The 25,341-nt window shown below is 41.2% G+C and overlaps 1 protein-coding gene and 1 long non-coding RNA gene across 7 annotated transcripts in view; one reads left to right on the top strand and one right to left on the bottom strand.

Moving 5' to 3' along the window:
- The window catches only part of LOC119567093, a 244,613-nt gene that overhangs the window by 177,415 nt on the left and 41,857 nt on the right, over positions 1 to 25,341 (bottom strand). The gene's annotated exons all lie outside the window — the stretch shown is intronic.
- Positions 1,438 to 24,143, top strand: LPAR4 (lysophosphatidic acid receptor 4). 6 transcript variants are annotated; one of them, XM_043523091.1, is made up of 3 exons: positions 1,472 to 1,827; positions 19,584 to 19,649; positions 22,082 to 24,143. In XM_043523091.1, the coding sequence occupies exon 3, from the start codon at positions 22,232 to 22,234 to the stop codon at positions 23,279 to 23,281; it is 1,050 nt and encodes a 349-aa protein (XP_043379026.1). In that variant the 5' UTR covers positions 1,472 to 1,827; positions 19,584 to 19,649; positions 22,082 to 22,231; the 3' UTR covers positions 23,282 to 24,143. The 6 variants fall into 6 exon arrangements, 4 of the variants coding, with proteins under 4 accessions (XP_043379026.1, XP_043379025.1, XP_043379027.1 ...); XM_043523090.1 differs by lacking the exon at positions 1,472 to 1,827 and adding an exon at positions 2,484 to 2,911; XR_006284076.1 differs by lacking the exon at positions 19,584 to 19,649 and having other exon boundaries at positions 1,438 to 1,827.

Genomic DNA, 25,341 nt, shown 5'->3' with positions numbered 1-25,341 from the left:
TAAACCACTGCCTTGAGATAAAGCAACCACCCCAGATTAGTGCAGCTGTTTGATTAAATTCTAAAGGTATCAAAGTCACTGGTAAAGTTGCTAGGTTCTGGCTAACTATTATAATTGGCAGGATGCTGTTTCTTAAAAAAGATATATCCAGTGTTTATTCTTCAAAAGGAAACGTGGGAAAATTCTTGCAATGGCGGAAATACAGTAATTCTGGAGGACTGACCAAGTGACTGATATCTTTGAAGGGCTTTTGCCACGTAGGCTCACCACTAATCCACAGAGGTTTCTAGCCCCTCAGACTCTGCTTGACATGGCTACAGCTGTACAACAGCTTCAGATCAGCTAAGCTGCATTTCTTTTGCTGAACACCTTCAGGATGGCCTCAAGTGCAAATTTCAGGTTTAGTTAATTTGTACTGAGGGCACTCAGAGGCAAGAAACTGAAACAATGTCTGTTTTTCAGTCTGAAAGGCAAAGGCCCAATCGGGCTCTCTCTGAAGTCAGCCGTAAAATTCTCATTGCCTATTATGATAAAATCAATTTTCGTTATTTTCCAGGAAGCCAAATCAGACTTCCCTATGTGTATAAATCTATGGATACAATTTACTCTGGTGCAATAAGCCAGCACGAGGTCCTCCACACCATTTAAAGCATGCAGCTGAACTGTGTAGGGAATTCCTTAGTTTACCCATACTGGTGTATGGGATAGGTTCTCTGCACACCTGTGTGCTGAAAAGGTTTGTGTGTCAGCCTCCTACAGGCTGGTTTGGGAAGCGGCAATGGGAGGAGAATGGAGGATAGACCATACAATCTGCCACTATATGGTCAGTGTCCCTATTACCTTATGCGAGAAGTGTGGCGAGCCAGCAGCGACTATATCCCAGCCCATAAACTGGGGTACTGACCACAGAAATGGGGGATCAGCATGTCTGCAGCCCTACACCCTGCTTCTGGATTGGGATAGTGGCTTTAGTCTCCTCAACCCCTCCGCTCCCATATCCTTTGCCCACAAAAATGTGATGAATCTGTTTGTGGGTGGGTTACTAGGGGAGCTTTCAGTTGTGTGTTGCTCTGTAAATTAACACTGCTGCTATCTCCTCAGCCATATCTTCATTACTCATCTATATTCTCTCTCACCTTTAAATCCCAGGTACAAAAGGGAAAACTGACCCATTTTCACTTTGCACCTAAAAGCATTTGCAAATTCTTCACTTGCCATTTGAATCTATGTAGGTCTTTTTATGCAGTCTAAAGGGAGAATAAGTGAATCCTGACAGGATGAAATTCATTTATGGTCAAGGGAAGAAGGGCTACCACAGTGTCTGTGCTTCTGAGAGTTAAAGCTGCTATAATGTGAGATTCAAAAAGTTATTTGAGAGTCGACTGGATAAAAACCCATGGCAGCTGGTCATGATGACTCTCTCTCTCTCACACACACACACAGTCTGTAGGAGCAAGACAGAGAATTCTCTTTTTGCAGTGCTGTATCACCCGCCACTAGTCCAAGGAATAACATTCACTCCAGCTTCACAATGAGTTGTTTACTGGCCTTGGCTGCCTGTGAGAGCAGCCAGAAGAGAGCGGAGAAAAAGGAGAATAAACAAAATGAAATCAGGGCATGTGAGCTGTTTGGCTAAGTTTTAAAAACCAAAGTTTAAAAGCAGACTCAGGATCCCAAGCAGAGGGCTGGAGAAGGCTGGGAGAAAAGAAACCGACCACTACTTGCCATAAGAAAGCAAAGCTGAATAATTTGTCCACTAACATTGCTCTTCCTCCCAGACAGAAGACACCCGAAAACCTTTTCCTAGCTGAAGGGCCGGCACTGAAGGTAAGAGATAGAAATAAAACTCCTGGTTAATTGGTAAGTCAGGAGCCAGATTTACTGAGACAGTAAGATTTAGCAGACTGGGCTATAAAGACCTGAGAAGTGCTACCTCTCTGGAGATTGTGAACTTTATAATGATCTCCACAAACATTTGAAATTCAAACTACCTCCTAAACGTTTTAAGCAGGAACCTAAGGCTTTCAGAGCAAACTGCTTCAGAGCAAGAGTCTAATCTGTTCTAGCTCATTTTTATCTAAACAGTTGCACACAGAATTTGAGATCAATAGGAAGTATGGAAAGATGTTAATATATTATCTTTATAAAGTTTCATTTTGCAGCCAGAGGGTGTTCTCTGGAGCATGCCTGACACAGAAATCTCTCCTCCCCCCCCCCCCCCCTTTTTAATTGGGTAGGTGGGTGGGGGGGAAATCACTGTAGTTGTAGAAACAAAATTTGAGCTTTCAGTCCTGGGTATTCCCTTGCTTTACACTTGCTAGTCTAAAGCAATACTCTGCTGCAAGCACACACACACACCAGCTGTGTCAGCTAACCAACCGCTCAGGAAATAAGCTTTATCTATTGTCGAGCTGTACTTAAGCTGCTAATTCTTAACTGTGAAAGGTGCTTTTCCTGGGCAAGGCGCTTCAGGGAAAAACACAATCAGCCCAATGACTGGTGACTAAAAGCACAGAGGACGGGGCGGGATCACAGCTACTAATAATGCCTTCTTATCCAATGAAAAACATTTCCCATTGAGACCCCCAGGAGTTCCCCCTGCCCACAGATCCTGCATAGACATTGGGCCTTCTCTTGCGTCCTGTTTCCTAAGGCATGATGGCTGCAACATTCAGCAGTTTCTCTCCCCTAACAAAGGAAAGGAGATAACTGCTAGTAGCCTCACATTTTAAAGGATGAACGACAATCCGTAAAAAGCTAGAGCAGGCAGATTTTACTTATGGGATGAAACAAACCTTTATTTAAAAAAAAAAATGGATAAATCTATGGACTGCCAGAGAGGAATCTGTCTGAAAACTGCTAACTAGGTAGCTGTCTGGAGGTATGCTATCTCTAGCCCTATATCTCTTGGGTAAGTTTCTATTTTTATTTATTAATTTTCTGGTTCAGTTATAAAAGTGTACAGATTTAATGTCAGCTCTGAGAATCTGATTTTCATACTTTTAAAATCTCTGCGCAGACTGATGCCAGCTGTAACTATTGGAGCCAATAAAATGATTTCACTCGAAATAAATCTAGCCCACTAGGTTTGAATTGTGGAATATTTTAGTACTAACTTAGCAATACTTTTATCTGGGGAAAGATTTCATTTCTCTTGCCCAAGCCATAATATTGTTTCTATGAAAGAAGTGCTAGTTTCCTGCAGTGATGTAGCAACATGTTTACAGTGAAAAGATTATCTCCATGTTTTTGGAATGCAATTACTCTGCAAAACTACTTACTTGCTATGAATTATTGCAGTGCAAACCATTGCAATGCACACTATCTCCTGAAGTCAGTATGACAAATTAAGGACCTCTGTTAGAGTTGTGTTTAATTAGCTAATTAATGTGCTTCAGCTAATCCAAATAATAGCAGCTTGTTCAATAATAAATTGTTTAGAACATTTTTTAACATTTTGAATTCAGTATCTGAAAGATACTCTTTAACTTAGGTTTAAACAAGCAAGCTCTTTATTAAACAATGCTAATTTAGGCTGTCATCCTGCAAAGACTTCTATGCTAAGCGCACTGTGATAGTGCATACAGTTAAGCACGAGTCCAAATCTTTGCAGGATCAAGGCCCTAGAAACTATATTTCCAGAACTGAGTATAAGAGTCAACATTTCTCATTTTGTAAAACTGTTTTATTTTAAAGAATTAAGGGGCATTCATTTGCAGCCAAATTCAGGTCCCTTTTAATCAATGGCAAAACTCCCATAGATTTCAATAGGGCCATGATTTGGCTATAAGTATATGTAAAAACTTATCAAATATAAAATTTATTAGGCATATAAGATGCTTAGTTATTATTAAAATGTGATGCTTTTAAAAAGAGAATTACAGATAAAAATCCCTTAGTTTTTTCACCATCTCAAGAACGGTTTGCAGCACAAATACTTTTAAATAACAGTGCTGAGTTTTTCTTTAAGACAAGGCAGTTCTATAATTTATTATTACTCCAATAGATGAATAGAATAGTTAGCAAAACCTAAAGGATGAGGAAGTTCAAAGCTCAGTGAGGATATCCTCTCACCCTACAATACTTTTTCCATCCTCCTTCTCTTGTTAGTTCTATGAAAGCCAAAGCAAACCTAGCAGGAAGCTAACCTTACTACTTTAAAGAGTTCAAAACTTATTAACTTAAAGAGTCCTGAAATACATGGGGAAGGGGAGAAAGGACCCAGTGTACATTTCTTTTTACTCCTTAGAGACTAAAAATGAGACTTCTCCTGACTAGGTTTAGGTCAGTTGATAAAACCAGTGTCCTTTAAATTCTGGAGATAGAAGTTCAGAACATACAGAGAAAGTACAAATAGAATCATGCCTGAATGCAGTTACCTGTTAACTTTCATTTCAGGAGATGTGGTTTGACAAGGAACAGAAAGAAAATACATCAACTTGTCTCTCGTCATGTTTTCTGACCGAAGTGAGATATTAATGTTAATAGTTTCTAAGTGCTGCAGATCACAAGCAGCAGAAAAGATGCAATCCTAGCAGTAGCACTTTCCGCCCCTAGAGGCTGTGTAACATAAGTAGGGTGACCAGATAGCAAGTGGTGAAAAATAGGGACGGGGATGGGGGACAATAGGAGACTATGTAAGAAAAAGCTCCAAAAATCAGGACTGTCCTGGTAAAATCGGGACATCTGGTCACCCTAAACAAAACGATAGAACATGGGACTAGGAATAGGAAACCTACACTCTAGTATCTAGTACTGCCACTTTTAAGGGTATGTCTGCACTTCAGAATTAGCCCAGGCTTTTACCCAGGTGTCGCTCCTAGCCCCTGTCCTATCCAACCTCAAAAACCTCTCACCTGAGAGAAGTGCTTTCAACCCTGGGTTAGAGCTGAGATTCTGCTTTCACTTGGACGGGTAACCCACCCACTTTGCAGTGAGGATGCAGTCTAAATCATTGCATTATTGATAGTCCACCAATTCCTTCCCACAATTTCACCCATGTGCTCAGAACAGAACTTCTCCCACAATTCACTGGGAAAGAATCAGAGCAGCTCAGCTTACTGCAGCATGAAGACTCATGGGATCTGCCCACAGAAGTCCTAATGACACGCATGGGGGAACACAGCATCAGTTAGGACACAGAAACTTGGGTGTGGTTTTACAGTGTGGTCACTCACATCCAGGCCAACTCTGCAGAGAATTCATACCCTTACATGCAGGTTGGGTCTGAGCCTGTCCCCATTGACTTCAGTGGTGCAAAACCAGACCCTCTAAATTCTGGATCAGTTTCCAAAATAGGGAAAACCATAATTAAAACCCTGCCATATCTCATAGGATTAACAGCATTACAAGGTTTATTAAATCTTTACAAAGAGCTGTCTACGTGTAAATCACTATAAAATTGCTCTGTATTTGTATTAATATTATAGGATTTCTTCAGTCAATTTGACCACAATTGTCAAAGTATTTATATCCATATTCTTCCTGATTGGTCAGTCTACTTATGTTAATTTTTTAAGATATATTTGTGTTTGTTAGAGTTCACCAAAACATGACATCTAGTTATAGAAGATTGCAGCCCTAGCTTGCCTGCTAGAATTTAGACCAGGTTGGTAGTGAAGAACATTAATTACCATATGACACATTGTTGGCCTTCCATACGGAAAGCGAGCTGATTAAATCAATCCAGTCCCTGGCCATTTGCATGGACAGCTGTCTACTGCCACAAATGACATTCTATTTAACTATCCCAACAGACAGACATAGGACTGAATGGGTATGGAGCCTGAAATCCCCATCCATCCCCAGTGGGGTCTTACCAGGTCAAGTGGGTATAAAGGGTTGCTCTGCTGCTATGCTTGTTCCATAAATAATATGACTTAGGCTCTGGGGACTTGAAGCCACCACCTTTCACAGAAGCTTAATTATTTTACTGGAAAGAGAAGTTATCTATTCACCAGAGCAGACAGTGGTGGTACATGTTTTGCTCAAATGCACCATCTCCTGCATTTACTCAAGAGAGACTGTGCTCTGAAAGGGTGAAGACCAGTTCAGTTTCAGTAACAGTTTAGCCTGTCCTGATCCCCCTTAAATGAGAGAGGTTTCCGAATTATTTGTAGTTTTGTTTTCTAGAAAATTCAAATACTATCTTTAGCTTGGCAAGTTTGAGCAAGTGAATTTGAACAGTGTTCATCAGTCATTCAACTTTAGAAATGAATACATACGAAGGCAACAATAGCTTGCTTTTTGTATCATAGGTCTTAATGAAATACACACAATATGCTTTTTCATAATACTTCAAAAAGTTATGTATGTTCACAAAGAAAGTCACATCTGGAAAGATGTTTTTGTTTTCAAGTTAAACATGAGTTGTATTGCATTACTCAAAAATAACACCACCTCCCCTCAAACCATGCTGTAGTGTTCCCACCATTCTCTGTCATTCTTGGAAATATGGCATCTAGACACTGAATTATGGGAATGAAATTATGGTGTCTCTGAATCTGCGTTTTTCTAAGGACAAATCATTCTAGCTTTATTCCATTATTATAGCTTTGCTCCCTGTAGTTTATTACTGAAGGAGTAAGATGTCACAACTCTCGCTGTCTGTTAGCTTTCAGCACTCGGGTGTGTTTTCTCTTATGTATTTTCATTATAATTTACTGAATTTTTTTCAATTTACAAAACAAAATAAAAGCCTGATTTACTGGAGAACGCTGGTTAGGAATATGACATTTTCTCTGTGAGAGGGTATAGATGCTTCTATGAAAACACCAATCAAGCCTCTAGGTCAGTTTACATCAGTTTTGGCAAAGGTACCTGTGACATATAAGATATGGATGCCTAATGTCCAAAACCATGTGATAATTTAACTCCAAGAAGGTGCTGAGTACCTTCAACTCTCAGGCTATGTCTAGACTGCAGTGTAAGCTCAGGGTTCAAACTCAGGCTCAAGCCTAACCCCCCTTCTGTCTACACACAAATCGTGCTAATGCAGGGCTCGGTCCCAGGAGCCCATGAGTTGGAGGGTCTGAGACTGAATCAGCTGGGACCCTGTTGCTCTGCAGTGTAGATGCAGGCCCATTGGACTCCACCAGCTGGGAGTCCACCAGATGTATCTCACAATCCCACCGGCCAACTTTCTTTGTCTTCTGGACAGTCAAGTTTGGTGGACAGTCAATTTTCCCCCCATACTGTACCACAAACACAGAGCTAGAGCAGCCATATTTTGGGAGGGCACTAGGAAGTCTCGGATATGGGTTGTTGGACTCAGGCCTCCATAATGCAGTGCAGATGCTGGAGCCTCACGTTGGGACCCCAGGTTCAACAATTCCTAACCTGTGGTTACAAATGAATGTAGACACTCAAGCTCTGGGTTAACAAACCCAGGGTCTGCTAATTCAAGTTCTACTAACCCTGAGTTTACATTGCAGTGTAAACATACCCAAAAATAGTCAGCTCCTCAGCTAGTGCAAAGCAGCACCATTCCAGTGCAGTAAATGGCAATACGGCCATTTACACCAGATGAGGATCTAGTCCATAGACTTTAGTGGGAGTTGCGGGTGCTCAGCACTTTCCAGGATCAGGCCCTTTGAGAGAGCCTTATTACATCAATAAGATCACCTACCAAACCAGTGCAGGGTGCACATCCTGAAAGTTCTGGAGCACTCCTGTGGGATGCTGAGTGCCTTCAACTCCCGCTGACTTCAGTGGGGGAGGAATGAAGCACCTCAAAGGAGATCAAACCTGTAATCCCCTCATCACAGAGTTTTATAACTGCAAAATCCTGAGACTTATTTGTATTCTGATGGAGGCTGAGTGAAACGTCACTGAAGCTGGTGGGCATAAGACACCATTCATTCAGGATAAACGTAAGATGCAGTTAAGCTTCTTTTTACAGTAAGATAGATGAAAGTGTAGGAGCCCCTGCCCCAAACACAGGCCATATGCAAGGCTGGTCAGAAAAGTGACTTATTGGGCAGTGGGGTTTTACTGGGAATTATCTGATAGAGGTGTGCATGTGAGAGCAGAAGCACCCAGAGAACATGCAGAGAAGCAGGCCAAAAGCCAAGCAAGACAGCAAGAGAAGCACTGAAGACATGGCTGAGAGAGAAATCCAAAAGAGAGAGGGAACTTTTGGGCAGAGTGCTGGCTGGAAAGGGACTTTGAACTTGGAACAAAGAAACTCCTTCCTGTTTGATTCCTCTTGTGTTCAGGGAAATAGGACTTTGTACATTCTTTGTAAATAAATGGGATTGCATCAAAGAAATACCTGACTCCAACATCATTTTCTCCTTCTAATGGAAACAACCTACTAAATTCCAAACATTGGCTAACTGGTTAGGTCACAAGCATAACAGGGTTTTTAAAATAATTTTTCATTGATTGTTTTCTATACTACATTCTCTGTTGGATTTTCCAGATTTTGCATGGTCTACTGCTATGCTGGCCAACAGCAGCACTACATTAGATCTAGCTATACCAGTGTAAAGAGAGATCCACCCAGTAAGAGACTCGGGCATGAAAAAAGACACACGCAAAATTACAGTCTCAGTCTTCAGACATCATATTGAGGTTCCTTTGAAAGTTAGGCCCAAAAGGTTGAGTTCTCTTTTTACTAATAATCCATTAATATATATGAATTGAGGATCAAGTTTACCACATCAGTGTACACACACATTATGGTGACAGTTTGAAACATCTACTGGAATGTAGCTCTAATCTTAGAATAGATTAGGGGATGAGGGGTCTGGGAAGAAGGCATTTTTAGTGAAAGGAAAAAAAAAAGTATCTTGCCCTGAAGGTCAGCATATGATCATTGGTTAGGTCAGTTCACTATTCCGATAAAAGGAAAACGTTTTAATGAGCTAAACACAAAACAGATAGAGCACAGAGAAGTCGCCATGCACAGGAAACGCCTTGTAGCTCTCCAAGGACTGTTAGAAGAGTCTACAACAGTGCTGATCAATCCAAAAGGAAACAAAGGGTGATCCTTTAGGATTATAATTTATATAGATCAGGTTTCCCTTTCCACATTCAGTGAAGAAAAATCTCTAGGAAGAACAACCCTAATCCTGGCTCCTGTTCTGGCCACTTTATTCTCCTCTGCTAGTGCAAAAAGGAGCTGTAGGACCATGGGTGCAGGTTGGGGGACAGGAGGGGTTGCCTCCCCAAACGGAGGCAAGGTGTGGGGGGTTACATGCCACTGCTCCCTCCCCCAATTGCTGCGAGTGCTGCAGGCTAGGGCAGCTCAGTGGGGACTCCCCAGGCAGGCCCAGCCATCCCTATGGGGTGGGACCTGCTTGTTCACCAACACCCCTCCCCCGCCCCACAAGCTGGGCCCTGGCAGGACACCAGACTTGCTCCTCACTTGCTCGGACTGGTGTGCAGCCCTTTGTCAGGCAGCCATAGGCCAGCTATGGCAGCAGCAGGATCCTGGGAGAAGGGGTGGGGCTTGTCTCCAAGGTGACCCAGCCCCGCACCATGTCTGCGCCCAGCCATGGCCCTGGCCCCTTTGTCCGGGGTTCATGCAGCGCCGCCACGGGTGGGCAGTGCAGGCGCTGGGCTCTCATGGGCAGTGGGAGCGGGGACACTGCCCAGAACCACCACAGTTTCTCCTATCCCACCCCTACAGTGGGAGAGGCCAAGAGAAAGGGGGTGTGGCCAAGGTGTGTCTACCCCTCGCTGATTCCTGGCTGCTTGAAGGGCCTGTTGGGACCCAGGATTATGCCAAAGGTTCAGACGGCCCCAGCTCTGGAGTAGTCTAAAACTTTGCTTGTTGTCTAATGCATTTCATCTGGGATCGACAGCACTGAAACATGGTGAAATCCTGGCCCTACTGAAGTCAATTGGCTTTTTGCTACTGATATCAGTGGAGCCAGGATTTCATCAATTATTTCAGCCTCAGCACCCATGAGGTACATAAGAATGGCCATACTGGGTCAGACCAAAGGTCCATCCAGCCCAGGATCCTGTCTTCTGACAGTGGCCAATGCCAGGTGCCCCAGAGGGAGTGAACCTAACAGGCGATGATCAAGTGATCTCTCTCCTGCCATCCATCTCTACCCTTTAACAAACAGAGGCTAGGGACACCATTCCTTGCCCATCCTGGCTAATAGCCATTAATGGACTTAACCTCCATGAATTTATCTAGTTCTCTTTTAAACCTTGTTATAGTCCTAGCCTTCACAACCTCCTCAGGCAAGGAGTTCCACAGGTTGACTGTGCGCTGTGTGAAGAACTTCCTTTTATTTGTTTTAAACCTGCTCCCCATTAATTTCATTTGGTGGCCCCTAGTTCTTATATTATGGGAACAAGTAAATAACGTTTCCTTATTCACTTTCTCCACACCACTCATGATCTTATATACCTCTATCATATCCCCCCTTAGTCTCCTCTTTTCCAAGCTGAAAAGTCCTAGCCTCTTTAATCTCTCCTCATATGGGACCCGTTCCAAATCTCTAATCATTTTAGTTTCCCTTTTCTAATGCCATAATATCTTTTTTGAGATGAGGGGACCACATCTGTACGCAGTATTCAAGATGTGGGTGTACCATGGATTTATATAAGGGCAATAAAATATTCTCTGTCTTATTCTCTATCCCTTTTTTAATGGTTCCTAACATCCCATTTGCTTTTTTGACTGCCGCTGTGCACTGCGTGGACGTCTTCAGAGAACTGTCCACAATGACTCCAAGATCTTTCTCCTGATTAGTTGTAGCTAAATTAGCCCCCATCATATTGTATAGTTGGGGTTATTTTTTCCCAATGTGCATTACTTTACATTTATCCTCATTAAATTTCATTTGCCATTTTGTTGCCCAATCACTTAGTTTTGTTAGATCTTTTTGAAGTTCTTCACAGTCTGCTTTGGTCTTAACTATCTTGAGCAGTTTAGTATCATCTGCAAACTTTGCCACCTCACTGTTTACCCCTTTCTCCAGATCATTTATGAATAAGTTTAATAGGATTGGTCCTAGGACCGATCCTTGGGGAACACCACTAGTTACCCCTCTCTATTCTGAAAATTTACCATTTATTCCTACCCTTTGTTCCCTGTCTTTTAACCAGTTCTCAATCCATGAAAGGATCTTCCCTTTTATCCCATGACAACTTAATTTACGTAAGAGTCTTTGGTGAGGGACCTTGTCAAAGGCTTTCTGGAAATCTAAATACACTATGTCCACTGGATTCCCCTTGTTCACATGTTTGTTGACCCCCTCAAAGAACTCTACCCTTTACAGAAACCATGTTGACTTTTGTGCAACAATTTATGTTCTTCTATGTGTCTGACAATTTTATTCTTTACTATTGTTTCAACTAATTTGCCCGGTACTGATGTTAGACTTACCGGTCTGTAATTGCCAGGATCACCTCTAGAGCCCTTCTTAAATATTGGTGTTACATTAGCTATCTTCCAGTCACTGGGTACAGTAGCTGATTTAATGGACAGGTTACAAACCATAGTTAATAATTCCGTAATTTCACATTTGAGTTCTTTCAGAACTCTTGGGTGAATGCCATCTGGTCCTAGTGACTTTTTATTGTTAAGTTTCTCAGTTAATTCCAAAACCTCCTCTAGTGACACTTCAATCTGTGACAATTCCTCAGATTTGTCACCTACAAAAGACAGCTCAGATTTGGGAATCTCCCTAACATCCTCAGCCGTGAAGACTGAAGCAAAGAATTCATTTAGTTTCTCTTGCGATTACTTTATCGTCTTTAAGTGCTCCTTTTGTATCTTGATTGTCCAGGGGCCCCACTGGTTGTTTAGCAGGCTTCTTGCTTCTGATGTACTTAAAAAACATTTTGTTATTACCTTTTGAGTTTTTGGCTAGCTGTTCCTCAAACTCCTTTTTGGCTTTTCTTATTAAATACATTTAATTTGGCAGTGTTTATGCTCCTTTCTAATTACCTCACTAGGATTTGACTTCCACTTTTTAAAAGATGCCTTTTTGTCTCTCACTGCTTCTTTTACATGGTTGTTAAACCACGGTGGCTCTTTTTTAGTTCTTTTACTGTGTTTTTTAATTTGGGGTGTACATTTAAGTTGAGCCTCTATTATGGTGTCTTTGAAAAGTGTCCGTGCAGCCTGCAGGGATTTCCCTCTAGTCACTGTACCTTTTAATTTCTGTTTAACTAACCTCCTCAATTTCGCATAGTTCCTCTTTCCGAAATTAAATGCCACAGTGTTGGGCTGTTGGGGTGTTCTTTCCACCACAGGAATGTTAAATGTTATTATATTATGGTCACTATTTCCAAGCGGTCCTGTTATAGTTACATCTTGGACCAGATCCTGTGCTCCACTCAGGACTAGATCGAGGACTAGACTGGGGGGAGGGATAGCTCAGTGGTTTGAGCTTTGGCCTGCTAAACCCAGGGTTGTGAGTTCAATCCTTGAGGGGGCCATTTAGGGATCTGGGTCAAAAATTGGGGATTGGTCCTGCTTTGAGCAAGGGGTTGGACTAGATGACCTCCTGAGGTCCCTTCCAACTCTGATATTCTGTGTGATTCTGTGAGAGTTGCCTCTCCCCTTGTGGGTTCTTGTACTAGCTGCTCCAAGAAGCAGTCATTTAAAGTAGCGAGAAATTTTGTCTCTGTATTTCGTCCTGAGGTGACATGTACCCAGTCAGTATGGGGATAATTGAAATCCACCACTATTATTGAGATTTTTATTTTGATAGCCTCTCTAATCTCCCTTAGCATTTCTTTGTCACTATCACTGTCCTGGTCAGGTGGTCGATAATAGATCCCTATTGTTATATTCTTATTAGAGCATAGAATTACTATCCATGCAGATTCTATGGAACATGTGGATTATTTAAGATTTTTATTTCATTTGATTCTACATTTTGTTTCACATATAGTGCCACTCCCTCCCCACCCTGCACGACCTGTTCTGTCCTTCCGATATGTTCCTGGAATGATTGTGTCCCATTGATTGTCCTCACTCCACCAGGTTTCTGTGATGCCTATTATATCAATATCCTCCTTTAACACGAGGCACTCTAGTTCACCCATCTTATTATTTAGACTTCGAGCATTTGTGTACAAGCACTTGAAAAACTTGTCACCGTTTATTTGTCTGCCCTTTTCTGATGTGTCAGATTCTTTATGTGAATGTTTCTCGTCTGATCTGGCCCATACTTTATCCTCTTCCATCCTCTCCTCCTGACTAAAACCTAGAGAATCTCTATCAATAAACTCTCCTCTCAGAGAAGTCTCTGTCTGATCCACATGCGCCTCTGCAGCAATCAGCTTTCCCCATCTCTTAGTTTAAAAACTGCTCTGCAACCTTTTTAATGTTAAGTGCCAGCAGTCTGAATCCACTTTGGTTTAGGTGGAGCCCATCCTTCCTTTATAGGCTCCCCCATCCCAAAAGTTTCCCCAGTTCCTAATAAATCTAAACCCGTACTCTCCACACCATCGTCTCATCCACGCATTGAGACTCTGAAGCTCTGCCTGCCTACCTGGCCCTGCGTGTGGAACTGGAAGCATTTCTGAGAATGCCACCATAGAGGTCCTGGATTTCAGTCTCTTTCCTAGCAGCCTAAATTTGGCCTCCAGGATGTCTCTCCTACCCTTCCCTATGTCATTGGTACCTACATGTACCATGACCACCAGCTCCTCCCCAGCACTACGCATAAGTCTATCTAGATGCCTCGAGAAATCCAAAACCTTTGCACCAGGCAGGCAAGTCACCATACAGTTCTCCTGGTCATCACAAACCCAGCTATCTATGTTTCTAATGATCGAATCTCCTATTACTAACACCTGCCTTTTCCTAATGACTGGAGTTCCCTCCCCCAGAGAGGTAACCTCAGTGCAAGAGGATACCCCAACATCATCTGGAAGGAGGGTCCCAACTATGGGAAGGTTTACCTCTGTTCCCATTGACTCCTCTCCTTCTCTGGGCCTTTCATCCTCCTTAACAGTGCAGGGGCGGTCTGACCGGAGGTGGGACAAATCTGCAGTGTCTCGGAAAGCCTCATCAACATACCTCTCTGCCTCCCTTAGCTCCTCCAGTTCCGCCACCCTGGCCTCCAAAGCCCATGCACTGTTTCTGAGGGCCAGGAGCTCTTGCACCAAATGCACACGTCACCCACCCACAAGAGGCAGGTAATCATACATGCTACACTGAGTGCAATAAACAGGATAGCCCCCACTCTGCTGCTGAGCTTCTGCCTGCATTTTCTCCTACAGCTACCTAGGTTAACAATAGGGTTTTTGTTTAAATCAAGGAGTTTTGATTATAGTTTAGTTTAAAGGTTTTAAACAATGGCAAGTGTACCTCACCCCCTTTCCAAACTCCCTCTCAAAACTCCCTGTTAGCAGTCCCTGGTCTTGCTCACTGCTTTATAAAGCCCTGGCCTTGTTGATAGCCCCGCCCCCTGACTAAGGCTCAGCCAGTGAACATAGGCTTCTAGATTTCAAACCTTGTTTAGAAGCTCAGAGCTTCCAACTGCCGGCCACAGCACACGGTCCTTCAAACAAACAAACAGACAAACAAGCTCAGCACACAGCAAGTAACCCCCAAACACAAAGACACACTACAGACAGCCACTTGCCCCAAGGGTCCCGTATTTGCTCCTCCTTCACCTGGAGAACTCCCTCTCGAAACTCCCTGCAAAGCTCAAAGGTAAGTAGCATTTGTGCTCGTAAATATGGGGAAACTGAGATAATATAGGTGCTGAAGGTACACAGCAAGTCAGTGCCAGAGCCACGAATGAAAGCCTGACTCCTTCCCTTATTGTAAGGCACTAGAAAACTCTCCCTTTCGCTGTAACCTACATTTCGTCTTCCTAACAGTAAATTGCTTTGTTAAAATATGCATGTTTGTGTGTCGGAGGATCTTGTTTGGCTCTTTGGAGTTAGAGGCTTTTAAGGGACAACTTAAAAGTCACACTCTATCTGAATATGTTTTCCTACTATTGTCACAGATAACACCTAGGATTACTAGAGTTGCAAGATTAGAAAAAAGTCTCTTTTCTGCTTTCAGTTACTTTGTACATTTAACAACACTTTGTTTATAGACAGTTTCATCGTTTTCTGTTGTCCGTCAACCAGTTTCTTCTGTTCATGTGGCTTTTTCACACATCAACAGGAAAGAGGAAAAAAAACTTTTGAAAATAGGAAAAAGTTACTTTAAAACCACAATAACTAGCAGGGGAAGGTGTAGTGCCTGAATCTAATTCTAGATTAACCTTATTTCAAATGAATGTCCAATTAAAAAAAAAAAAACACTGTTTCCTCTACCAGTAGCCAATGGAGTCAGTGAACACCTACTCCTGCTGTGTGACAGGGGGCAACCTTTTGTGACCCCACCCTATGTTATGCGACTGAGGCCAGGAAATAAAGATCAGTCTTTTACCGGCACTTGTCTCATATCTTTACAATATTGCCAGACCTGAGCGTTCAAAAATCATGAGTTCCCGAAAAACAGATTTGTTTGAGCCTTTAGACTGTACTTAGATCATTTTTTCAGGCTCTCTCTCCAAAACCATAAGCAGGGACATCATTTGCTAAAGGCAAGGGGGAAGTTGTCTCCCCCCCCATCCCAACTTTTCATAGGTCTATATGCTCCATTATCTAGAGTTACCAGATAGCAACGTGAAAACACAGGACAGGGGGTGGGGGTTAATAGGTACCTATATAAGCAAAAGTCCCCCAAAACAGGACAGTCCCTTTAAAAACGGGACATCTGGTCATCCTACCATTATCTCTTCCACTTTTTGCACACCCCTCCCCCCCTCAATTTTGGATGACATTAGGAATGAAGGAATCATCCGATGAAGTGAGCTGTAGCTCACGAAAGCTTATGCTCTAGTAAATTTGTTAGTCTCTAAGGTGCCACAAGTACTCCCTTTTTGCGGATACAGACTAACACGGCTGCTACTCTGAAACCTGTCATTAGGAAAGCAATAATTGCTTAGTTTCTCATTTGTGATCCTATTTGGGACAGAGAACATCCTCTACGCTGACACAACTTTGCTCCCATCTCAGAATTTTTCTGAAATGACACCCCTAACCATAAGGGCAAAAAACTTTTTCATAAAAAAAAAAGAAAGAGTAATGTAAGCTTTGAGACAAAAATCAACATATATTGCAAGACTCACAATAAAGTCATATGAGCTGGCTTTATTACTATCCCAAATGCTAGCTGGGGGTTCTGGATTCAGGGTTGTTAATTTTTTAACTTAAACCTTGTAAGACACCAGAAATGCTTGATACCTAGATGCTACCGTGACATGTCTATTAGAAATACCTTAGATCTGTCACACAATCTCATTTTGCATTAAGAAAACAAACCATATCTATAGGGTCCATATTTACAGAGATGTGTTACAGTCTCATATCAGTAGTTCTCATGCAAGTCTAGAAGAATCTACATGTTGCAGCCCTTACACAGGTTTATGCCCTAATAAATCTGAAGAAAAACTAAAACTGTCTTTAGACCAAAATAAATTCCCATCCAAAACCTCTACCTAATCCAAGTAACTTTAGAAACAGACAAAAGGGAGAAAATTCCAAATCAGTGATTATAGTGACTGACCTTAACTCATCTCACTAGGCTTCGCAGACATGATGCATAAGACATGTTTTAGTGCAGTGTTACACACTGTGGAGCCATATCTTTATATTCTATCAACTGGATGCACAATAATGATGCAAAAGCCTTTTCATGCCGTTCTTGCCAAGAGTAGGAAAAGTTGTCATGCTGTGTGCAAGGGCAATACATAATGGTCTACTACTGGGGCAGAGGCTGTATGTACGGAATCATACAGCCAAGACCCCATGACCCTTGCACCCCAACTCTTTGGTCATGAAAGGCCTGTACGCTAGCCTATTTGCATGAGGAAATCCAGAGCAATTCTGTCGCATCACCTCCTGGCCTATGGCTTTTCTGTCATGCACACAGGTACACCTTCCAAAATTTGGTTCTATTTGTGTAACACTATTTTGTGTCATAAAGTGCATTAAGCACAATAATTCCATCAGAATTTTGAAAGGCTTTGGCAATCTGAGTCAAACTAAGAAAATCAACAAGCCATTTAATTTTTATTTGTTGTATACCCACACGACTTCTTAAATATTCATGTTAACAATGTTCAAATCACTTTACATCTCCACTAAGTTAGTATAAAAAGCAAGGGAAAGAAGCAAATGTATTGAGATGATGTGATCTGTAAGTTTTGATTCCAAAGTAGTTTTGCAAAGTAAAAGTGATCCAATTAATGTATATTTTATGCATAACATATAAAACAGACATATAGCACTGAAGGGGACCTCAAGAGGTCCATCTCCACCTGTGCTGAGGGGGATTGAAATATACTTAGAATTAAGCTTGCCAACTTCATAATGTTTGAAAACCGGACACTCCATCAGGAGTTCTGGAACATCCTCCACAGTGCATCTTTGCTGCCCTGAGGCCCCACCCCCTCCTCGGTCCGCTTCCCCCTTCCTGGGTTAGGAGGGACTCGCCTGCGCAACCGCAGCTGGGTGCTGTAGCCGCCCAATGTAGGTAGGAGACAGCTTTGACTGAGTAGGGGCTGCCCACAGTAACCGAACTTTGAGTGTCGGTCAGTAGATCTGATCGGACACTGTCAGGTCCCCTTTTTGACCGGACTTTCTGGTCGAAAATCAGGCACCTGGCCACCCTACCTAGAATGTCTAGGTATACTTACAGTTAGCACTGAGTTCATACTGTATTATACTGGGTCTCCAATGGCTAAGGTGTAGGGAAAGAGATGTCAAAAGCAACAAAAAGAAGGCAGCTTCATGAATAAAATAAGACGAGCTCAGTTTTTCCTTTTTTTTTTTTTTGAACAGTTCATTTATTGTGTGTCAAGAGCAATATTTTCAGTGCAAATATACTTCTTTCCCAAATTAAAAGCTCTCTGGAAGCCAAGTAAATATATTTGATAATTACAGTGCCTCGAGAAGCTACGATGTGGCAATAATGAGTGTCATAGTGCGTAAGGACAATGGAGTCAGAAACAAAGGGATAATGTATTTTAGGAAAGACTAGGCGATTTCCTTAATTTTCAGTGCATGGCAGGTGAAAGTGATCCCTATAGCACATGAGAATTGAGTGAGAGCAAGCTTGACTGTCAATTATCTGTTGCAACACTACTGGCTTCACTCTCAGTGGGGCTGAACTGGCGTACCTGACAAAAGATGTAGAGTCACGTGAAGCTCCCAGTTATTCACTACTCTAATGTAAAAGCACTTTTCTATATTCCATTATGGCATCACTTCTAACAACTGCTGAACTAGAATTTGTACACTTTGTACAGCGGACAATGAATCTAAAGATCTGGTCTGCCTGAAAAACAGAATTCCAAGTTACTTTGTTTATTTGATGTGCACTGAACTTGGCATGTTAAAAACGTGAAGCTAGATCCTCTTAATCTTTCCCAAATGAGTGATAGGATGGTGAGTATGACAGGCAGGGAAAATTTGCTGTTGATTTAATTTTGGTTAGAGAGAAGGAGAATGTATCTTATATTTAAAGCATTAAAATTATAGACCCTGACACCATGTAATTGAAAGTGAATGACTCAGTTTGAGTAATTTGGTAAACAACATGGGTTCATATTTTCTAGATCATAACCTAGTTTGGACAATTGGTGGTAGACAGTTCTCAGACTGATGCACCAGGAAAGTGAAATATGTCCATGTGACTCCTTGTTAAATGAAAACAAAAAAATTAAATGATCCAGCATCTTTTCTCCAGAGCACTTGAGCTGCATTGTATGTAGCTCATATTGCTGGCATATAACATAGCTTGACTGTGAACAATAATGGTAAATATTTCAAAATACCCTTTAAATATGCACGCCTTTGTTTCTGAATGCACAGTCTGGGGCTGCCAAAATGCAGGACCACGTACACAAATTGGGAAAATTGAATATCCAACGATCTGATGTAAGTTTTGGGTGAGTAGAAACATAGGTTCCCAAAATTGTGCCCTCCAACATTTGGACATATATGGAACCTACATTGAGGCCACATGGAAAACCTGGCTCTCAATGAGGAAAAAAAAGAAATCTATTTATGCAAGTTAAATTTCAACATAAACATTACAGATGGAGATAAAGTGCAGTCTGTTTATATACTGTATGTGGGTTAGAAGCCAGGAAGTTAATATAGTAGACTGAGGTTTAAGTTATGAGGCAAACCATCCCTGTTGGAACTACATATATTTGTGAACCTGGTTAATTATTGCCTTAAAGGCAGGCAAAATATAAAACCTATACAAATTCATTTGATATAGTATAGCCAGCTAAATGTGTAGGTCATCCTATGATAATTTTTAGATTACTTCACAATTAAAGAAAGTGTATTTTTGTAGTATCTCTTCCAAAACAAATCTCTGTGGAATTTTCTTCTGTGTTCTGTTTCCTACTGCTTGGCAATGAAATTCAATTTGTCATGAATTTAGTAAAGCAGACATTGAAATAGTGAAAGAGAGAAAATGTGTGGATTACAAAGCTGAGAGACACCAGAAGAGCATTTTGCCCCCTACATTTTTTTTTTAAAGACAGTTCACATAAGGAAGCGTCTGTTTGTTTGTAGTGTAGAAAACATCTGAATGTTGGCTTCGATCTCATTTGTCATGCCACACAGCCAACAGCTATCAGATAAAGGTATGTCTTCTTCTGATTTGAGTGTGTTAACCAGGATCCTCATAGCAACTGCACATCTCAAACATAAGTAAAGATAAAGAAGTTTACTGAACTGTGTTTAAAAGCGTGTGCCAAAAACTGCCAGGAAACCACAGACCAAATTCAGACAAACCGATGCACATACAGTTAGCAATTCCTACGAAGCCCATGAATAAACGGGGCAGCCTGGGGTAGAAGTTTTTTGCCCCAATCCTGGCTCCTCCAGAACCTAGAGAGAGGCTGTTGTGTAAGCGCGCTGTGACACAGGTGCAGTTCCAAGGTAAGGCTTAGAGATCAGGGCCGTGGTCCATCTGATCTGACTCCGCACTAACTCCTATGCGCTTACTTATACACAGATCGGTGCTCTTAGCAGGAATAATCTCTAAGGGACAAGGCAGGGCACTGATTAGAAAACTGGCATATAATGCTGCTTTTGCAGTATTTACAGTATATGTACAGTTTTCTGGTCACTCCTAGATTGGGCCAGAATTCATGCCTGTCGTTTGATGACGTTTTGTGATGAGGAAAATGAGAAGTTTCTGTTCTTTTCATTGTAGTAGAGTAGGTTTTAGTAAAGTTTTGAGCACTGGACTTCTTACAGTTGGTTTACAGATAACTTGCATGCAAAAAATATTGTCTGACAATGTACTTTTTCTCACTGGGAATACAAAACAGAAAACGCTTGATTTTACTAGTTAGACAATATGCATCCAATTATCCTGATTTAATCCATGCTTCATTTCAATTAGTTGTTTGCTTACATATTCTAATTACAAAAATGTTTTCAATTATTTCAGAGAATCATAATGTATCCTATATCACCTAAAATTTGCTATTTAATCTATATTGCCACAAGATCTCTTTTTGATGCAGCTCCAACTCCTAACTAGTGGTTTCATCTGTCAAAAATGCTCTATAGTTTTACCTACCAGGTCAGTTGTTAGATCACAGGAAACAAGCTTTATATTCTCTATTTGGTTTGCTATATTTTACAGTGCAGACACTCCTCCTACAGTTGTCTGACCTTGTCCCACTTTCCTCAGAGATACAGCCATGCTCAAAAAATTATTCTCTCCCTAATCTGAGAAACGTTCTGATTGCTTCTTTGCACAGGCCTTAAAAATAGACTCAAGATAAAACAGTTAATGAGGGTACTTCAAAAGGGTTCCAAGTATTTAGTTCTAATAAGTGTAAAAAACCAAATGCTTATCAGAACAATCCAAATCTTTAGAGCCTGCTAAATTGGGTTGGAAGTCTCATGAGACCAGATTTTCTATGGGATTTCCAATACTTCCTGTTCTGATCCTAGTCAAAGACCAGAAGTGAAAAAGGAGCTGTTTGGAAAAGTTTCACTAGAACCCTTTTCTAAGGAACACAGTTTAATCATCAAAACACTTAATGAAAACATGTTTTTGCCAAAATCTTGTTTGAGAAAAAATTAAAGAGTTCCAAACAATTTCAGAATGTCCCATTTTGACCTTTTCAGAATGAAATGTTTTGATTTTTTTAAATGACTGTTTCAATTATTTAAGTATAATTGAATTTTTTTTAAAACAAATGCAAATCAAAACAAAATGTTTCAAGTTGTATCTAAATATTTTTCAGAATTTTCTTTAAGAGAGAATTTCAAAATGTTGGGATTTCGTTCCTAATCGGAGAAATGACAAATATCAAAATCCTTCACAGAATAGAATTTCCGTTCTCTGCATAGCTCCAAGAGCTTATCTGAACATTTCAGAATCTTATTTAGTTCTAGCTAAGGGTGATGTTTTAGAGTTAGGTTTTGTTTTTTGTTTCCCAAACCTGATGGTCCATTCCTATTTAGGATTTTAGGGGGAGGTTTATTTCAAGAAGTTACCAACTCTGACTGAAGCTATTCTGGGAGATTTTTACCACCAACATGACGTAATCTCATTTTCTTAAAATATCCTATTAAAATCTCCCAGATTGCTTTCAGTAGTCACTGGGAGATTGATGCCAATTCCGGGAGACTCCAGGCCAATCCTGGAGGATTGGCAATCCTATTCAAGGCACAAATGTAAATTAGGCACCCAACTGCCATAGACTTTCAGTAAGAATCTGGATGGTTAACTGGCCTTTGTGACAAACTCTCCTTCCTGATGTATTTCCAGATCATTTCAAATTTCTTGGTTTAGTATATAAGAAAATATATTGTAAACCAAATACTACCATTATCACAACATTTCTAAAGTAGAATAAAGATACCTACTCCATGATACCTACCTATGGGATGTATCTTTAAGAAAATGTACCTGATAAACATTTTAAAAACCCTGAATATCTGCAGTGGTAAGAATATGCTCCATAACATGTGAAAGTGGTGGTGTTGGGGAAAAGGGGTTGTGTGTTTTCATGTACAGAGTTGCAGAACTGACTGTTTGTGTCTTCCTCAGGACGACAGGACATCACAAATATGAGGCACCAGCGATTCAAGCCACAACATTAGAATGTGTTTCTTAAGGAAGAGTGTGCTCACTAACTTATTTTATGGATGCCACTGAATTCAGCTTTGAAGGCCTCCAAAAGCACGTCACAAACCTGGAATGGGAAACCACAGCAATAATCATACCTGTTTGACAGATGATTCCTTTAAATACAACCTGTATGGGGCCGTATACAGTGTGGTATTCATCCTTGGCTTGATCACAAACTGTTCCTCTTTGTTTGTTTTCTGCTGTCGAATGAAAATGCGAAGCGAGACAACTATTTTCATGACAAACCTTGCTGTCTCTGACTTGCTCTTTGTATTCACTTTGCCTTTTAAAATATTCTATAATTTCAACAGGCACTGGCCTTTTGGGGACACACTGTGCAAGATTTCAGGGACTGCATTTCTCACCAACATATATGGCAGTATGCTGTTCCTCACCTGCATTAGTGTCAACCGTTTCCTGGCTATTGTCTACCCATTCAGATCTCGTACCATTCGGACAAGGAGAAATTCAGCCATTGTGTGTGCAGGAGTCTGGATACTAGTCCTCAGTGGAGGAATTTTAGCATCATTGTTCTCCACAACCAACGTCTCCAACACTAGCACAACCTGCTTTGAGGGTTTTTCCAAAATTGTTTGGAAGACCTATTTGTCTAAGATCACTATATTTATTGAAGTGGTAGGATTCATAATTCCCTTGCTAATCAACCTCACATGCTCTTCACTGGTTCTGAAGACTCTCCGGAAACCTGCTACATTATCTCAGATTGGGACAAACAAAGAGAAAGTACTAAAGATGATCATTGTGCATGTGGCCATTTTTGTAGTATGCTTTGTGCCCTACAATTCCATACTTTTCTTATATGCTCTTGTGCGATCTCAAGCCATAGCAAACTGCTCCTTGGAGAGATTTGCTAGGACAATGTACCCAATCACATTATGCATTGCAACAATGAATTGCTGCTTTGACCCATTCATTTATTACTTCACATCAGAATCTTTTCAAAAGTCTTTCAATGTACACCCCCAAATACAAATGGACTCCATTTCCAAGACAGAAACACCTCTAACAATGAAGACTGCACTGCCTGCAGTACAGGAGGAAGTGACTGACCAGGCTATAACAAATGGAGGTGATCCAACTGCTGAATCACATTTTTAATGGCTTGTCTACACATAGAGTTATTCCTGATTCACTCCCAGGGGTGAAAGTAGGCCAGTACAGTGTAATGGTAAGAAGCCGGTACTGGCCTGTACGCAGCTGACTTTAAAGCACTGCTGCGGCAGTGCTTTAACATCACTGCTCCTTTTGCCCCACCATTGGTGGCCCTGGTGGAAGGGACCCTACCGGCAGGGCCGCTGATGGGAGGGGAAAAAGAGGCAGCTGCCCTGGCGATTTAAAAGGGCTCAGGGCTCCCGGTCACCGCTGCTGCTACTGTGGCAGCGGCCGGAGCCCCGGGCCCTTTTAAATCGCTGCCGGAGCCCCGGGCGGCACGGAACAGGCATCACGGATGGGCTGGCTGGGGGAGGCTGATCCCCAGCCCCGCCCCTTCCGGAGCAGGCCCCCATACTGGTAAATATTACTTTCACCCCTGTTCACTACACCTATGGATATTCTTATTCCAGAATAAGAGTACCTTGTTCCTGTTTAGCTTAACTCACTTGAATTTAGCTTTCAAAGTGTCCACATGTGGAGTTAATCGGGGATTTCTCCATGTGAAGATAAGCCCATCAGATAACAGGTTTCTCAATTTTGAGAACTCAAGATATGTAAGTCCAGGTAGATCTCTCTCTGGAGATTATTTATGGAGGGAATGGAGCAAATTCTTGCATTGAACGATGCCAACATTTGGTATGTTTTCCTAGGATTAAACATGGGACCAGTCAGGAAATATAAAAATTTTATCTTACTTTAGAAATCTCAGTCAATTTTTTCCTGCCTTCTGAAAATACAGGATATGTTAACTCAATTTCACACCTATGTATGTTTTCTTTCAAACATATAATAAAAACTTTCAGCTTTACTATGAGTGTATATTCTGGGTTTACTAGATACAGGGTTTTTTTTAAATGAGAGGAGGTGTGGGTTGGTTTGGAGCTTAATTAGTTCTCTTACAGAATGCAGGAAATGGTTGTTCGTTGTACTAATAATAGGAAAGAGCAAATAATTAAAGGACTTTGATATACAAAGTCACCTGCAAGATGCTGTGTTCTTTTGAGCTGCATGATTAAGTTAGCTTTCAATTGATTTTAGCACTGTATTAAACACCAACTGTAGATAAAAGAAAAAGCATATTACAGCATTATTAAGACTGGTGTTTCTACAGACCATGATGTTACTGCAAATTACAGGCCAGTCCTTACTCAGCACAGCCAGCTCAAAGAAAGGATCTGATCCCAAAGAGTTCTTGCTCCAGCAACTTTCTTAATAGCGTTAATACACCATCAACCAGAAAATGTGTAAGTCTATTTTAATTCAGAGCTGTCAGGGATAAAGACAGTAGGACCACAATGAATTGAAGAGAGACACTTCCATTTAGCCATTTGTTTTAATTCTCACATGTTGAATCTCCTGACACATTACAAGCAACCCATTAGGTCTAATTATGTCCTGAAATGGTTGGAGTTTAAATGCTTACTTGCTGAGTGCAAAAAAAGTGGATTGCAAAAAAAAAATCACTTTAAAAATAATATTTATTTAGCACTACCATTGTTTTGAATGAAAGAGAAACAGCCATACAGTGAGCAAGATAAAGAAAGACCCTGTAGTTCAATATATTTTAGCTCTTAAATAACTACAGCACCTGACTTCTGGCACTCAGGTACAGAATGGCTATGTGATAAATTCCCAATATACAATCTCACAGTCAAAATGATAGAGTGGCCAAACCTTGATAACTTGGTTTTGCATTATTGCCATCTTGACTAGAAACTAACATCTCATACTGGGATTTACGGCTGCATAAGTGTCAGGGCAGTCAGCATTTCCAGACAAGAAAGAAAACATAACAAGGAGAGAGGATTCTAGCCACTTGGGAGTGTAAGTCAATGGCTGGAACAGATGGTGGGCAGGGTACACCTGCATTACCTTGGTGAACTCACTGATGCTTTGAAAAATACAGGCAACTCAAATGAGAAAATTAATTAGCTGGCATTTTACAAAGTTGCAGGGTTTGCTCAGCAACCATCCACCACGCCTGCTTTGCATCACCAAAACCACCA

This window comes from Chelonia mydas, chromosome 9, assembly GCF_015237465.2.
Source record: "Chelonia mydas isolate rCheMyd1 chromosome 9, rCheMyd1.pri.v2, whole genome shotgun sequence".
Classification (NCBI taxonomy): Eukaryota; Metazoa; Chordata; order Testudines; family Cheloniidae; genus Chelonia; species Chelonia mydas.
The sequence above is the reverse complement of the archived record's forward strand: the minus strand, read 5'-3'. Positions and strand labels throughout refer to the sequence as shown.

What these genes read in the sequence shown, in the direction of transcription:
- LPAR4 (XM_043523091.1), top strand. Translation starts at nt 22,232, where the DNA reads ATGGGAAACCACAGCAATAATCATACCTGTTTGACAGATGATTCCTTT.